General features: G+C 44.6%; 1 protein-coding gene across 1 annotated transcript; it reads right to left on the bottom strand.

The window, feature by feature from the left end:
• Positions 1-12,380: 12,380 nt before the first annotated feature.
• On the bottom strand, positions 12,381-15,253 carry LCMT2 (leucine carboxyl methyltransferase 2). Its single transcript, XM_025390763.1, has one exon. The coding sequence runs from the start codon at positions 15,051-15,053 to the stop codon at positions 12,936-12,938; it is 2,118 nt and encodes a 705-aa protein (XP_025246548.1). The 5' UTR covers positions 15,054-15,253; the 3' UTR covers positions 12,381-12,935.
• Positions 15,254-17,415: the final 2,162 nt, after the last annotated feature.

Below are 17,415 nucleotides of genomic sequence, written 5' to 3' on the forward strand. Positions count from 1 at the left end.
GTTGATGAAACCCTGCACCTAGGCAAGGGGCCAGACTGGGATTTAAGGATGGCTACATGGCTAAGCCATTGTTTCAACACTTTCACCAGAAGTCCTGAATGAGAGGTGGTTTCAGCTCCTGATGGGTGTTGGCCTGGGGTCAGGGAAGACCTTCACTACTTTTACATCTTGGTCTCCTTCTCTTGAGCCTCCATCTTTTCCCCTGACCCACCATTTATGACCCCATAAATAACTACAAACGAATCAGTAAAATAAAGTTCCTGTGAAGGCAGAAAGTCGGGATGTTCATCGGAGGGAGGGGAATGGGAAGCCCCATTTCCTTGCAAACACAATATCCTGAGAGAAAACATCTGGACAGTGTTTACGAATGAGACGAGGGGTCCCAGAGTATTCTGTGGTTTCAGCAACATTTCAAGGCTGAGGTAGGTGAGGTGCTGAGTGTAACCATTAAGCAAGTTTCCAAGGTTCAAAACAGCAGCTATTTCCACTCAGCTGTAAGCCAGAGATTCATTCAGTCCCCCTGAAAATGACATGTTCCTGTGGTCTCGAGAAGGGGTAAAGAAGATGCCTCCCATGCCAGGCATGGTGGCATGTGCCTGTAGTTCCAGCTACTTCGGAGGCTGGGTGGGAGGATCCCTTGAGGCCAGGAGTTGGAGGCTGCAGTGAGCAATGACTGCATCACTGCACTCCAGCCTGGGCAACACGGTGAAACCCTGTCTAAAAAAAAAAAAAAATGCCTCCCAGCAGAGTCTGATATCAGGACAGATGTCACTTCTTCCATGGGGGTGGTTATCCCAGGATCTAAAAGTTAGTGCTCACTCTTAACTTTTGACCTACAGCAAAAGAGATTATAAATATGAAATGAAATGCAAAAGGGAGTCTGGTTTGTAAGTCAGTTGGCAGAACAGTAGCAAAGTTTCTAGGTGACAGAATGACTTCCAGATTAATTTAATCTCTAGCAGTTTGTCCCCAGACTTCTCTTAAGTCACCCCATGGTGCATCCAGGCTCTAAAATGTGTTCTCTAGCTAGGCATGGTGGTTCACATCTATAATCCCAGCACTTTGGGAGGCAGAGGCAGGAGGACCACTTGACCCCAGGAGTTCAAGACCAGCCTGGGCAACAAAATGAGATCCCATCTCTACAGAAAATCATCCCAGTTAGTTTTCCAGTTGAGCTGTGGACTGGGCACCTGGGGCGGCTGCCTGTACTACACCAGTCCCAGGAAAGAGCACACATTTCTTTCATAGTCTCATGCTTGGCTGGTTGTTCTGGACAAAAGGACAATGGTTCCCCTTAATGATTTGTGTTTAACTGCTGTGACAGAAACCAATGCCTTGATTATTTGATTTCAGTGTGGCATGAAATCATGGGCCTGTAAAAGAAGTAGAGGCAGCAAAGGGTTATGTAAGGCTTCGTTCTCAAAGTCAACAGAAATCGGTCTCAGGTTGCAGGGTTGGCGATGTGGAGAAAGGAGTTTTGCCATTTCAGGGGCAGAGTCAATGCTGCCGGTATGGCCAGTCTGACCAGCAGCACATTCTCAGAGGTACTTCCTTCAAGTGCCATCTTGACTCTTCCAGTTAGGTCTATAAGATGTGATGGTGGCCGGGCGCGGTGGCTCACCCCTGTAATCCCAGCACTTTGGGAGGCCGAGGCGGGTGGATCACCTGCGGTCAGGAGTTTGAGACCAGCCTGGCCAACATGATGAAACCCTGTCTCTACTAAAAATACAAAAATTAGCCAGGCATGGTGTCGGGTGCCTATAATCCCAGCTACTCAGGAGGCCGAGGCAGGAGAATCACTTGAACCCGGGAGGCAGAGGTTGTAGTGTGCTGAGATGGCGCCACTGCACTCCAGCCTGGGCGACAAGAGTGAGACTCCAGTGGAAAAAAAAAAAAAAAGATGTGGTGGTGTTTCTTACCAGGAAGATTAGTTTAGTGTGTCCTCTGGATTTGGTCCAAGCCTCCAAGCTGTCTTCACACTTGAATTACTACAGAATTCTCAATCCCGAGTTTGAATCCTGTCTTGCTTTGTCTGTGTCCAGGAACAAGTTATATCCCTCCTCTAAGCCTCGGTTTCCTCATCTTCAAAGAGGACATGATCATAGGACTTACACAATAAATAGCAACAAGTGTTTTTAACTGAACTGTAGGCTAATACATAGCAGGATGCAGAAACCCTGAGCTGCTATGTGTTCTAGCTGAATCCGTAGAGTTAAATTAACACTGGTGTGAGTCTAGGTGGTCAGCTGAAACCAAAATGGCCACATGCATGTCTTACCAAAACTGAAAAAGTCTAGGCTAGAAAGTAGGATGCTGGTTGAAGTCATAATGGAGTGGATCTTAGTAGTTAAAATGCAATTTCTATACCAGTCTTCTACTAAAATGATAAAAACTTGCTGTCTATGTGGTTACTTGCCCCCACCACCCAGATGTCTCAGTGGGAGATGAAGGAAGCAGCAGGGCTGAGAATGGGGTTCCAGAAAGCAGTTGTGTACAATCACAGCTCTGTTCTAAAGGTGCTGGCTGATTCTCTGAGTTTATGACCAAGGGCACAGGTTTGCATGACAAAAGCTTGTGAGTTTTTTGGTTGTCACTGTATTATTGCTCTCTGGTGCTACCTTATCTTTCCCTATCCTTCCCCAGGAAGCCAGTGGTACAGGATTTGTTACAGTGAAAGGGCATGAGAAAGGCCTGGCTTTAAGAAGTTAAACACCCATAAGGAGAGACTCTTGTTCAGTTAAAGTGTTTATAGAGTGCTGGGTACTAGGAATACAAAGATGAATTCCAAAGATACTATTCCTGCTACGAAGGAACTTTGGTCTGAAGTGAGAAGACAGATTAAAACACAGACGAAACAAAAATATGACAAACGCAGTCTGGATGATATTTATAAGGTGTTATGGCAATACAAAAGAAGGGCAACCTATCCCAGCCTGAAAGTGGGGAGGGTTCGAATCAGGAAATCCTTTCCAAAGGGAAACTTTGCTTTTTATTTTTATTTTTGAGACAGGGGCTCGCTCTGTTGCCCAGGCTGGAGTGCAGTGGTGCCATCACAGCTCACTGTAGCCTTGACCTCCAGGGCTCAAGGGATCCTCCCAAGTAGCTGGGACTACAGGCAGGCACCACAGCTCTTGGCTAATTTTTTTATTCTTTGTAGAGACGGGGGTCTCCCTATGTTGCCCAGGCTGGTCTCAAACTTCTGAGCTCAAGGGAACCTACCTCGTCGTGCTCCCAAAGTGCTAGAATTATAAGCACAAGCCACTGTTTCCAGGCCCCAAAAATAAGCTTTGAAAATCAAATAAGAATTGCATGAACAAGGTTGGGATGGCTTGGAAGTGGGATAGGAGAAGCAATATTAAGAATCCAGACAGTCCAGACAGGAAGAACACTGTGAGTAAAAGAATGGATGAAACAGCATCACGTACTTTGGGAACTGGGTATAGTACCAGCAACTAGGATGCCAAGTAAGGGGAGGTGGCATGAGGAGGCGTTTCAGGGGATAGGCTTATGAGATGAGGATTATCCGATTCTAGCTTTCTGAAAACACTGCTAATAAAGAATTACACAGTGTAATAAATATTAACATAGAAAGAAAGAAAAGTCATGAAAAAGAGAAAAGGGACAATGGGTCTGAATGAAAGCAGCTTTGGAAGCCAGGACCAGCCAGGCTTGGGCCATCTCACGGGGGATTTGCTCCTATTCCTCAGCTACAATTTGTGTTTCCAATTTAACCATTTTTATTTGCTAGTCCCATTCCTGTGTTGGGTCTGGATATTCACAGAAGAAGAAAAAGAAAAAAGTGGGTGAATGTAGAGGATGAGGAAGAAGGTTATAAAATAAATATTTGAGTCAGTAGATCTTCATTTCGCTATCTAACCGACATCCCAACGTCAACTCATCCAACCTGAACTCCTAAACTCCCCCTAAAACTCTGTGCCACAGGGAGCCTCTCCCATCTCAGGTGATGGCAACTCCAACCTTCCAGTTACCGAGGTCTCAGGTCTTGGATCCCATCCTTCTCTCATCTCTATCACACTCCATATCCAGTCCATTAGGATATTCTGTTGGATCTACCTTCAGAAGAGCCTCCAAATCTTATCATTTCTCACAATCTCCAGCTGAATTCACATCATCTCTCATTTTGATTACTGCAAACCTTCCAGCAAGTCTCCCTGCTTTGACTCTTGAACTCCTACAACCAAATCTCCTCACTAGAGGGACCCTTTAGAAATGTAAGTCAAAGTGTGGTCCAGGCACAGTGGCTCACGCCTGTAATCCCGGCACTTTAGGAGGCCGAGGTGGGCAGATCACAAGGTCAGGAGTTCAAGATCAGCCTGGCCAATATGGTGAAATCCCATCTCTACTAAAAATACAGGCCAGGTGCAGTGGCTCACGCCTGTAATCCCAGAACTTTAGGAGGCCAAGGTGGGTGGATCATGAGATCAGGAGATCAAGACCATCCTGGCCAATATGGAGAAACCCCGTCTCTACTAAAAAATACAAAAAAATTAGCTGGGTGTGGTGGTGGGCGCCTGTAATCCCGGCTACTAGGGAGGCTGAGGCAGGAGAATCGCTTGAACCCCAGAGGCGGAGGATACAGTGAGCCGAGATTGTGCCATTGCACTCTGGCCTGGGCAACAAGAGGAAAACTCCATCTCAAAAAAAAAAAAAAAAAAAAAAAGTAAGTCAAAGTGAAAGAAGCCAATCTGAAAAGGCTGTATGATTTCAACCATATCACATTCTGGAAAAGTCAAAATTATGAAGACAGTAAAAAAAAAAAAAAAAAAGGCCGGGCGCGGTGGCTCAAACCTGTAATCCCAGCACTTTGGGAGGCCGAGACGGGCGGATCACGAGGTCAGGAGATCGAGACCATCCTGGCTAACACAGTGAAACCCCGTCTCTACTAAAAAAAAAAAAAATACAAAAAACTAGCTGGGCGAGGTGGTGGGCGCCTGTAGTCCCAGCTACTCAGGAGGCTGAGGCAGGAGAATGGCATAAACCCGGGAGGCGGAGCTTGCAGTGAGCTGAGATGGGGCCACTGCACTCCAGCCCAGGCGACAGAGCGAGACTCTGTCTCAAAAAAAAAAAAATAAAATAAAAAAAATCGTAGTGAATGCCGGGCATCTGGTGGGGGGAGATGAATAAGCGGAGCACAGAGGATTTTTAGGACAGCAAAATTATTCTGTGTGATACTATAATACATGCGGATGCATACCATTATACACTTGTCCAAACCCATTGAACGTACCACTCCAAGAGCAAACCCTAATGTAAACTGTGGTGGTAATGATGTGTTGGCGTAAGTTCATCAGGTAGATAGGGGTGTTGATATAGGGGAAGCTATCCATAGGTGGGGGCAGGCTTTATATGGGAGATCTCTGTGCCTTTCTCTCAGTTTTGCTGTGAACCTTAAACTGCTTTAAAAGATAAGGTCTATTAAAAAAAAAAAAAAGTAAGCCAAACGATATAATCCAGAGCCCTGTACAACTCCCTTTTTCACTAGATGAAAAGCCAAAGTTCTTAATGAGTAGCATTAGGAGCTTTGCTCTGGCTATTTCCTCTGTCTGAAACATTTTTTCCCCAGTAATCTACTTAGCTAATTCTTTTGCATCCTCAAGTCTTTGCTAAAGTTTCACCTCTTGGTGAGAGAGACCCTATCTGCCCTAGTTAGTACTGTAAACCACTACCTGCACCCCCATGCACTCCTGATCCTCCTGATCCTACTTAACTTTTTTCCAAGTCCTTCTTACTTACATAGTGTATTTATTATGTACTGTATTTATTATCCTGATAGTTTAATCTCTTGTCTCCTTCTGCTAGGTTGTAAATTCCACAATGGATTATTTGGTTTGCTGATGTATCTGCTTAGAACCATTAAATGCTGAATGGATGAAGGAATGAGTATCTGATTGAAAGCTCCATCTTCCATTACTCAGATTTCCCATTCTTAATGTATCTCAGAAGCTAATATTGAGAAATTGAGGGATGAGTTCCGTGCATCTTAATTCAGGTACTGATTGAAAAAGAAAAACCAAAATCTCTCTAGGGCATGATGACTCTGGAGAAGGGAGGGACACCTTGTGAGCTATTTGTCTAAGGAAGAGATGAATTACAAACTAAAATATTAGTTGACCACTAATATTTTAACATTTTAATGCATTTTCTTGCTGTCCAGAAGTTTTAAATGCCTACGTAGTTAAATTTATTGGCTTTTTCCCTCTATTCATTTTGTGTTTCTGCGTTCTTTAAGGACACTTTCCTACCAAGGTTGTAATCATATTCTTTTATACTTGTTCTAATGCTCATCCAATTTAGGTTGTGTGTGTGCTATTTAAAAATTTGTGTCTCGTCTTTAATCCCTTTGGAATTTAAGCTTGTGATTTGTGAGAACTAGGGTGCTAACATCATTTTCACAAATACAGGTCACCCCAGACCATATACTAAATAGTCCACCTTTCCTCATTGATTTGAAATGTCACCTTATCATACAGTCTGTTTTTAATTCTTTTTTTTTTTTTTTTTTTTTTTTGAGACGGAGTCTCACTCTGTCGCCCAGGCTGGAGTACAGTGGCTGGATCTCAGCTCACTGCAAGCTCCGCCTCCCGGGTTTATGCCATTCTCCTGCCTCAGCCTCCCGAGTAGCTGGGACTACAGGCGCCCGCCACCTCGCCCGGCTAGTTTTTTTTTTTGTATTTTTTAGTAGAGACGGGGTTTCACCGTGTTAGCCAGTATGGTCTCGATCTCCTGACCTCGTGATCCGCCCGTCTCGGCCTCCCAAAGTGCTGGGATTACAGGCTTGAGCCACCGCGCCCGGCCTGTTTTTAATTCTTTATTCCTTTGATTCATTTATTTATTGTGACATCAATATCAAACTATTTTTAATTATGACATTAAGCTATATTTTGATTTTCTGGTGGTAATCTCTGATTTCAGCATTACAATTTACTACTCATTTATTACTGATTTTAGCTTAAATCAGTCATCCATACATTCATGTGATAAATATTTTTGAGTATTTATATGTTATGCACTGAACATAAAACTATTGTTGACTAGGCCAGGCGCGGTGGCTCACGCCTGTAATCCCAGCACTTTGGGACGCTGAGGCAGGCAGATCACGAGGTCAAGAGATCGAGACCATCCTGGCCAACATGGTGAAACCCCGTCTTTACTAAAAATACAAAAATTAGCTGGGCGTGGTGGCACGTGCCTGTAATCCCAGCTACTCAGGAGGCTGAGGCAGGAGAATCGCTTGAACCCAGGAGGCTGAGACTGCAGTAAGCTGAGATTGCACCACTACACTCCAGCCTGGTGACAAAGTGAGACTCCATCTCAAAAAAAAAAAAAAAATTCTTGCTGACTGGACTCAACTGTCCAAATGTAAATTCAGTGAATTGGAGCCTAGACTCTACTTTTTAAACTAAGGTCTTTTTGGAGGGAGGAAAGGGAATGGCAACATTTATTTTCCTTAAATATTGCTGATGAATCGATAAACAAGAAAGATCAGCCTTGCTAACTTTTTCTGAAGCAATACATCTAAATATGAATCAGAGGCTGGGGCTCTAATGGAAAGCCTAAAAATGTGGACAAGGGCTGGGGAATGAGAAAAGCAGAATGCTATATAATATCCTAAAAGCCATTATTATTTCAATTTATTTCCTATCTTAGTCTGACAATTAGGTGGCAAATGACTTTTCACATAAAAATTAGGGCAAGGTCTTTCCTCTTCCTCTATTAAACTTCCTTTGAGAGTTACACACAAAGTCATGCCCAGTGAACCATCACAACATCCTAGGAAGATCCTGTGTATATGTGCTCACAAGTACATTTAATTGCATGTTCCTACTCCTTCAGATTAGCCTTCTGCAAAGTTAACTCATTTAATCTCCAAAGAATACGGTCATTATTGAGCAAAAGAGGATGAGGATCAGCTGAAAATTGCAATCAGGGAGAAGCTTCAGGTTTATTCCATAAAGATAGAAATGACACCAGAAACTCTACCACCTTTGCCCGGGTCAGAAAAGTTTAATTTATTTCCAAAGACTCTTAAACTGTGGGTTCTTTAAAATTTTAATGCTTACCACCCCCACCCCACACACATATACAATAATTACAGGAGTTATTGACATCTGTTTGTGCATGATAAGAACTATAGTAATATTCAAATATAATTTATTTGAGTACATGAGTGGACCTCTATCCAACAAGTATTTGTTAAGCATCTACTATATTGGGGATAGAACAGTGAACCAGACACAATTCCTTCCCTCAGTCAAGGAACTGCCCCTTCCCAATCAAGTGCCTTCTATCAATGTCCAAGACAGGTAAGTAAGCAGTCTTGTAACTAAACTGTGGGATGACAGAACTCTTGTTTACTTGTAATTATTGACATCCAAGGAACTCTCAGCCTACTCTAAAGCTGATTATAAATTTCATAATTCCTGCTCTACACAGTCTCCTTCTCTCTTTAAACATCAAGTCTAATGTGATTAGCCAAGTTACACGACCTAACTCGCCGGTTTAATGCTATTTTACACCCCCTTATTCATTACTGAAGTTAAAAGGCTTAGTCTTAAAGTCAAACTAGACATTACTGGATGGTCCTTACGATTAAAAACCCACCTAGGCCGGGCATGGTGGCTCATGCCTATAATCTCAGCACTATGGGAGGCCGAGGTGGGCGGATCACTTGAGGTCAGGAGTTGGATACCAGCCCGACCAACATGGTGAAACCCCATCTCTACTACAAATACAAAAAAATTAGCCGGGTGTGGTACTGCGCACCTGTAATTCCAGCTACTCCGGAAGCTGAGGCAGGAGAATCACTTGAACCCAGGAGGTGGAGGTTGCAGTGAGCCAAGATTGAGCCACTGCACTCCAGACTGGGTGACAGAGCAAGACTCTGTCTCAAAAAAAACCAAACCAAACCAAAACAAACAAAAAAATACCCCACCTTATTAACTAGTTCTTTAATTCACCAAAACTCTTCAAAGAGCACAGGCTTCTTTTGCACAGGAAGAAAGCGGTTGGTTCCATTTGGGGCTGTCATACAAGGCTGTTTTCCAGGAGATGTCATGTGGGACAAGTCCCAGGGTAAGCATGGGCTGCTTGGGATTTGGGATCACAAAATACATATGGAATAAGCTAGGACTTCAAGGTCTGAGATCACTGAAAAAGACCAAGAAAATACCTGGGTCCTGGAACATGCTGGATACATACCATCTCCCAAAGATCATTAAGAAGACTTAAAGCTCTAGAAAGACAAAAAATGGGTATTCAGTTTTAAAACTCAGAAAGTACAAAAAGAAGCAACAGCACTGGCCTTTGAAGAACATATCCTCCAACAGTTGTTCTTAACCTGTTTTCATGTTCACTATTATGATAAACTATTTTTGAAACCCTGACCCAGAGTGGAGATTCAAAATAAGAAATTATTTTCCTTCCTTAAGTAGTTTATCTGGTCTAGAAGTAACCCCTAAAAGAGGAAGAGACCTGTTTATTAACTCTCATAACTACTCCAGAGCTCCATATCAGAATTTTAGAACAAAAACTTCAAAAGTGAAATGGAGAAGCAAAAATTATTACCCAGCTTTAGTTCTCAATCTGGCTCACATCTCCAACTGTGCAGATTACTGTTAATGAAACTGTGATTCAGCACTAGTTTATACTGAGTGCTGCTCCAAAGGCACAGGGTAAATATTGCTGACAATACTTCTAAGTGCTCTAATGAGTAGAGGTCAAGAGATGAATAATTCCTTAACTGAGCATGATGCTCAGTTAGAGGTGGAGGGCATGCTTAATCTGGTAATCACTTGTAGGAAATATGGGTAATTTCTCTCGGGAGAATAAGCCCTGTTACTCATAAGGCGCCCTACTGGGCAGTGCTCAAGAGAACAGGCACTACAGAACTCCTCATTTAGGTCTGGCACACGTCCACATTCTCTAGATGACCTCCCTCCTCCCCTCTTTTCCCCACAAAAGCAATGAAATAATGGCTGATGGCATGATGTAAGCAGCATCATAGTGGAAGGTGTAACCTGGGCTTTGGAGTTAGATCTAGGTTTGAATTCTGGTATACTCTACTACATAGCTGAGAACACTCCTTTCATTACAGTGTTGTTATTATCAGAGACAGGGTCTCACTCTGCCACCCAAGCTGGAGTGCAGTGCCATGATCTCGGCTCAACCTCCCAGGCTCAAGTAATCCTTCCCCCTCAGCACCCCTGAGTAGCTGGGACTACAGGCATGCGCCACCATCCCTGGCTAATCTTTGTGTATATGTATATATGTGCATGTATATACACACATATATATGTATATATGTGCGTGTATACACACACACACATACACACATATATATATATATTTTTTTTTTTTTTTGGTAGAGACAGTTTCGCCATATTGGCCAGGCTGGTCGCCAACTCCTGAGCTCAAGCGGTTTGCCAGCCTTGGCCTCTCAAAGTGCTGGGATTAAGGTGTGTGCCACTGCACCTGGCCTCATCACAGTGTTCTGCTTTTATCTGCTCCTCAAAGCTGGGGTGTGCTGTAGTAAACTTAGAAACAGGAAATACAGAACAGCCATTTTCTCCTGCTGATCATATTCCCTGCCAGTTTTCTACTACCTGGCCCACTGATCGCCTGGCCAGATGCCTTCCCAGCTGTAATAAGCTCTGTTTCCCAGGACTCAGTCATAGCTATAACCAATGTTTTCCCTAGAAATGGCTCTTACAAAGTCTCAGAAAAGCTCAAGTTAGACAACAACTTTTTTTTTCAAGAGACAGGGTCTCACTCTTGTCATCCAGGCGGGAGTGCAGTGGCACAATCACAGCTCATTACCGCCTCAGCCTCCAGAGTACCCGAGACTACAAGCACACACCACCGTGCCCACTTATTTTTTTTTGTAGAGATGGGGATCTGACTTTGTTGCCCAGACTGGTCTTTTTTTTTTTTTTTTTGAGACAGAGTCTCGCTCTGTCGCCCAGGCTACAGTGCAGTGGCGCGATCTCAGCTCACTGCAAGCTCCGCCTCCCGGGTTCATGCCATTCTCCTGCCTCAGCCTCCCAAGTAGCTGGGACTACAGGCGCCCGCCACCTCACCCGGCTAGTTTTTTGTACTTTTTAGTAGAGACGGGGTTTCACCATGTTAGCCAGGATGGTCTCGATCTCCTGACCTTGTGATCCGCCCGTCTCGGCCTCCTAAAGTGCTGGGATTACAGGCTTGAGCCACCGCGCCCGGCCCCAGACTGGTCTTAAACTCCTGGCTTCAAGTGATCCTTCTGCCTTGGCCTCCCAAAGTGCTGGAATTACAGGCGTGAGCCACCATGCCCAGCCTAGACCACAACCCTTATTCAGCTGGTCTGCCCCGGGGAGCCTTCATCTAACAGAGCCAACATTGTCCTCTCCATACACTTGGGTTTGTGTTTGCTCCTTGGTTTTTATATTAATCACCTTTCACATCCATTTACATGCAAAGCTAATAGAAATAAAGGATGCAATTTGTTATCAATGATGGTTCATAATAATCATTTAGGCACTTGTAGAATGAAAACTACTAAGGTTTCTAGGACTAAGAGAAGAAATACTAAAGTGATACACTTAGTACCACCAAAGCCACTACATTTTTTGAGGTGTAAATTTCACAAGGTCTGCATAATTTAGATGACAAATTAAGGCTCAAATTTTAAGGACGAATAGCTATTTCATTGATCTCACATGGCTCACTAGGCAACAGATTCCCATTTAAAAGGGGTAATTGAGTTTAATGGGATGCTAACTATAAGGGGCTGAGTAGGATTAAGGGAAACCAAGTCAAGATATCCAGTCAGCAGTGTCCAGCAGAAATTTCTGTAACGATGAAATGTTCTACATCTACATTGTCTAATACAGTAGCCAAAGCCACACGTAGTTATTAAGCACTTAAAATGTGGCTAATGTGACTAGGCCACTGAATTTATTAATTTGTTTAAATAGTCACATGTTGCTAATAGCTACATTGGACAGTACAGTTCAGGTCTAGCAAAGAGCCATCACAACTCCTAGGCCTGAAGAGGTGAAGTAAACGAACATTTACTGAAACCTGGGGTGATGCAGAATTAGAACTCTATCTTACAGGAAAGGATTACATGACAGAAGCCGTAGCCTTTGACAGAAGAATGCTGCCACTGCCAACTTGCAAACCAGCAGGGGAGGAATTGTGAATAAATACCAACTCACTCTTCTTCTTGCCCCTGTTCCCCTCTGGTGCCTCTGACTGGTGGAATTCAATCAAAAAGTAAAGAGAGCTCCTTGATATAGTCCATAAAGGTCAGCCTCTTGGAGCACAGAACAGTGAAAGGTGGAGAGTATACCTGGAACAAAACATTATGGCCCGTGCAAAATGAATTGAGGCATCAAACATTTGCTTTATTGGCACTTATAAATCTAAATAAATATGGAACCAATAGCAAAACATTTAAAAAGTATGTTGTTAAAGAAAGTCCTACAAGTGTTTCCTGTTGTTAAAACTATTCAAGTTTTCTGTTGCAATAAACAGGACAATGTTTTAATCAAACTGTGACTGTGTTCATTTCAGGTTTCCTACATGAAGAATTAGGTCAATACTATGCTCCTTCAACTATATTCAACCAAGGATCTGAATGAAACTTTTCCTAAGGTACCATCTCAAATCACAAGGCCTGGGATTGGGACATTTTTTTTATTTTACTAAAGACCACTGTAACTCAATAAATAAACTTATATTAGAAAATTAGAGGAAGACCAATACTACTCTCGGACTGCATGGTCACTGTCTTCAGCTGTTTTCTGTAATGATTGTTTGTAGGTATTTTACCAACCTTTTTCACTTTTAGCACTGAATAGTGCTAAGGGGAAAAAAGGATGGGGAAGGGAGGAGTGGCAATATCTATAGCTACAGGGTCCTATAGCTACAGGGTTGTCCTATTTGTGGAAAACTTTATTGTCTACTTTCGTGGGTCCTGAATATGAGTCCAGTCCTTCCTGCCCAGCACTTAAGGAAGAAAGGTCTAATGTGACTGCATGGGGGTTGAAGTAGGTACCAAAGGAAAAGCAGTTCCCACCACCTCCAAGGAGCAGAAGCTGTTGCTCTTCAGGAAGGAGGATACTCGTATGGTTGTGTAACATTAATGGCCATGGCACATAGGTTGTGTCAATCGCATACTCAGAGCTCAATCCTGTAGTCAAATTGATAACAGTCACTCCAGGAAATGAGGAGGAATGAATCCAGACTCCTCCAACCAGTAACAGCTTTCCATTGAGCACATGAGCTGTGTGGGAGTACCTTGGGGTAATGGGAGGCTGGATATCTATTGACTCCCAGAGGAATCCACAAGAGGTTGGTCTCAGAAAGAGCACAGAGTTCAATGGCTCCTCAGAAGCCCCGAGACCTCCAGCAATAAGGGCTCCCCCTTGCCAAGTGCAGGCACTGTGAGAATGCCGGGCTTCAGGCACTTCTCCCTCCACTGGGATCCTGACCCAAGCCATTGTCTCTACATGTAGGAAATGCCAGTCACTTAGTACAGGTTCCACCACACTTCGACCCCCATACACAAACAAATATTCCTGATTCTGATAGGACACTTCTGTTGTTGAATGCCGCCAACAAGACAAAGTGGAATCGTTCCTTGGGCCGGCCTTTGTTATTGTCACTTTCAGGTCCTGAGTGTTATTATCCTCACTATTACAAAAATGAAGCTGGAGAACCCCTAAGGCTGGACTTACTGGGGACAGTCTCCCTCCCAGAACCAGAACCCGACTCTCTGAGAGTCTTGTCATGGTGTGATAAAGGCGTCCATCCCACTGAACTCCAGTCCCACAATCGCCTATTTGGCTGCCTTTCCATTCCGAGTCACCATCTCTTGAGAGCAAGTGAAACTGGCTCACTCGGCAGTGCCGCCCCTCCTGCTCTCCAAATCCTCCTGCACTGAGAATTACGTCCGGGCTCAAGAGGACAGAGGCGTGGCCGTATCTCTTCAGATTTGGGACCTGGCCCTCGCTACTGACTACACTGGCAGGGAATACCCCCGAAGGCGAAGCAGGATTTAGGCGAGGAAATGCCTCTGAAGATGGAAACACTAGGGTGTGGGAGAGGATGTCTCCCCTAGAAGCTGCCAGAATGAAATAATGGGCGCACTTCAGATGCCACTCCTCAAATTCGTCAAAGGGTTCAATATTTTCCACCCGCCGGCGCTCTTCTGCGGGGAGAAAGCAGCGATAGAATTCATTCATGTCCACGGCACCACAGGCAGTCCAGCCAGCTTGAAGGAAGCGGCGCCGCTGCGCCTCCACGTCAGGAAAGCGCTCCAGGCCATGCAGAGGGGAGTTTAGCTGCCGAAAATGTTGCAGCATGAACTGGCCAAAGGCGTCTTGAGGCCTCATCTGCTCATAGACCACGAAAAGGGCATTAGGAAAACGCTGCGCTGCCCAGGCGATGAGGGCTGCGGCACTCTCCGTCTCGAGGTAGGTCAGCACCGCCTCGGCCAGGAGCAGAGTGGGTGAGGCTGCGTCGAGCCCCGCGGCGCCCAGGGCCTCGTCCACTCGCTGGAGCTGCCGCAGGTCCAGGCCCAGGATGCAATAGTCTGCGCTTTCAAAGCACAGCGCTGACGCTGGCTCCCCACGCTGGAAAGGCCCGGTTAACGCGCACAGCTCTGGCGTCTCTCCAATCTTCTCTGCTTTGCGCCGCGCCACGTTCGGAAAATCCACCTCCCAGACTGCAGCCCGGGCCAGGCGGCCCGCAGTTTTCAAGCGAAAATAGAGCGAGTCGAAGCCGGCGCCTAGAGACAAGATCTGCGCGCGACGCGCGGCGTGGAGCGCGCCAGTCTGCTCCAAGAAGGCGCGCACGCAGTGCCTCACGGCGCGTGCGCGGATGTAGTAGCCTCGGTGAATGAGCGGTGCGCGGCGCGCCGCGCCCGGAACCAGCAACGCGGCAAAGGGGTCCTGCACGTACCCGCGCGCGGCCAGGGAACGCTTGCTGAGGGCGCTGCTGTCGTTGGTGCTCTGTACCGCGCCTGCCCGACGTCCGCGGTTCCGGGGGCCCATAGCCAGAAAAGATCAGGAATGGCAGTCTGTCACGGTTGTGAGCCTCCCCTTGGTTAGCATAGTACACCCCTCATGCACCTCAGTAGGGAGAAAAATCACCCATGCTCCTGGACTTCCCCTTCCGCCGGCGCTTGTGCGTCACTTCCGGGAAGAGCGCATCTCGCCAACCAGAATTGAGGAGGGTGTAGCCAGTGCTAAGTTCGCTTGCGGCTGACCTTTCTTTGATTGTCCTGCGTTCCGTTTGCCTCAGAAATGTGTGTTAGAGAAGGCGGGTTGTCACGTTTCTACAAGCCTTTCAGTCAGAAGGGAAACCTTGCCTAAGTCCTCGTAGTTGAGAAATCTCTAAGAGGTGAGTCTGTGGGGACTGACGACCTGGCTTCCTTGGACCGCTAAGGAAGGATCTGGTAGGAGCTAAGAAGGGTCGGCACCACGGACCTTCTGTGGGCGAGGATTAGTTAGCTTCCTTGGGTGCTAATAGTTGCTGATTTATTTAATGCTCTCACAGTTGCAAAAGAGAACCCATTTAAATCTGAAGTCACTAAGGCCAGGGTGCAAACTGAAGAAACCGACCTTTACAAATAATCTATAGACACTTAAAAAGAAAACGTCTCCCCACAGATATTAGACTGTTGATTCCCCGTCCTGTGTTAGACTGACAGTGAATAAGCCACTCAGCCTCTCTTTCTCATCACACCCCCTTCCACTTGAAGAATTCTGTGGATTTTAAAGTAGTGTTGAATATGTCCCCAGAAAGGGGAGTCACTGAAGAGAGGGGTAATTGTTCCCTGTGATATGTTCTGAGCTTTGTTTTTAAGGAGTAAATCCAGATTGGACTTCAAAATAATCATAAAGTTTCTAAATTGGGTGTCTGGGAGTCATCCATAGGAAACCACTTCCAGAGACATTTAGGAAATTTATCATTTGTTCACTGGGATTTGGTGACTGACTGGCTGAAATAGAAAAGGAGATCAGATAACTTTATGGTTAACTACAGATGGTACTGCATAATGGTTAAGAGCATGAGTTTTGGAGTCCAGCAGATTTGGATACTGGAGTCAAGAAAAAGTTTCATATTTTCCAATGTTTTCTTGTGGAATAAAATGAAGTAAGAAAGAAAAGGTTTGGATCAGGATAAAGATTTGGTAATTGAAAAGTGGCATGTAGATTTGGTGTTGAAAGACTCATTAATGACCTTAGGGAGAGCAGTTTCTGTGAGGCAATGAGGGCAGAATCCATGTTTCAGTGACTAGGAGTTAAGTTAAAGGAGGTATCCAGTCTAAATTATTATACTTTCGAGGACCTTAACTCAGAAGGAAGAAAGGGTCAGGGCAGTGGCTACAGAAGAATGTGGGATAAGAGAGTCTTTTGTTCTGTTTTCAGGTGGAAGCAAGTACTGCACATGCATGTTGGTCCTGTGAGGGACATCAGCCAGTGGAGAGGGAGAGGTTGAAGGAACAGAAAAAGGAGAAGATAACTCACTGGTAGAGTAACTTCGAATAGATAGAAATGGGATCCTGGGCATGTATTAGTTGTGGGGATAGAAGAATGAATCCTTTGTCTGTGACTCCTGACGAGGTAAAAAAAAAAAAAAAAAAAAAGATTATGGATAATCATAAGCTCAGGTGTGAGGTAGGGCAGAGAGAAAAAGAAGGAATTTACACCTGATGCCTTCTGTTTTCTCTGTAAAGTTGGTGGCAGAGTTGTCAGTTTAGTGTAAGGTGGTTAGATCGGATGAAACATTTGAGGAGTTTGAGAATTGCTTCTGCAGGGATTAGAAGAAGGGCTCACCTATGCCTGCTGGATCATTGGATCCTCACCCCTAAAATGAGATTAAGTACTGCTTTGTGAGGTATCTCAGGGTTGATTGAGGGGCAAATAGAAAAAAAAAAAGTTGAAGGACTTTGAAAAATACATAGCACTATAGAAACAAATTTATTTAATGACAAGTTCCTAAAATTTAGATGTTATGTCAAAAATACTGCTTGTTTTGCAAAGACCACATCAAAAAAGTAATTCAAGAAGAAACAGAATGGAGCAAAATTTGTGATTTGGATGCCTTATGATTTACGGCTGGTGGGGGAGCGTTTAAATCTCAATTTATTCTTATATAAAATGGGGATAATAATACCTCATGGGTTGTTGTGAGGATTTAAACAAAATAACTAAGATACCACAGTGCCTGGCTCATGGTAAGTGCATAATAAACAGTAACAAATATTTTTATTATTCTGAGTTCCCTTTTGGGGGAGTAGGTGGGAGCGTGAAAAAAGTTCCCTGGGAGACAGGATACTTGCTTCTGGCCCTGCTCTAATATTGATGAAGCATTACTAATGTGGATCTTATCCCAGTGTTTGTTGCCTTC

This window comes from Theropithecus gelada, chromosome 7a (genome assembly GCF_003255815.1).
Source record: "Theropithecus gelada isolate Dixy chromosome 7a, Tgel_1.0, whole genome shotgun sequence".
Classification (NCBI taxonomy): Eukaryota; Metazoa; Chordata; class Mammalia; order Primates; family Cercopithecidae; genus Theropithecus; species Theropithecus gelada.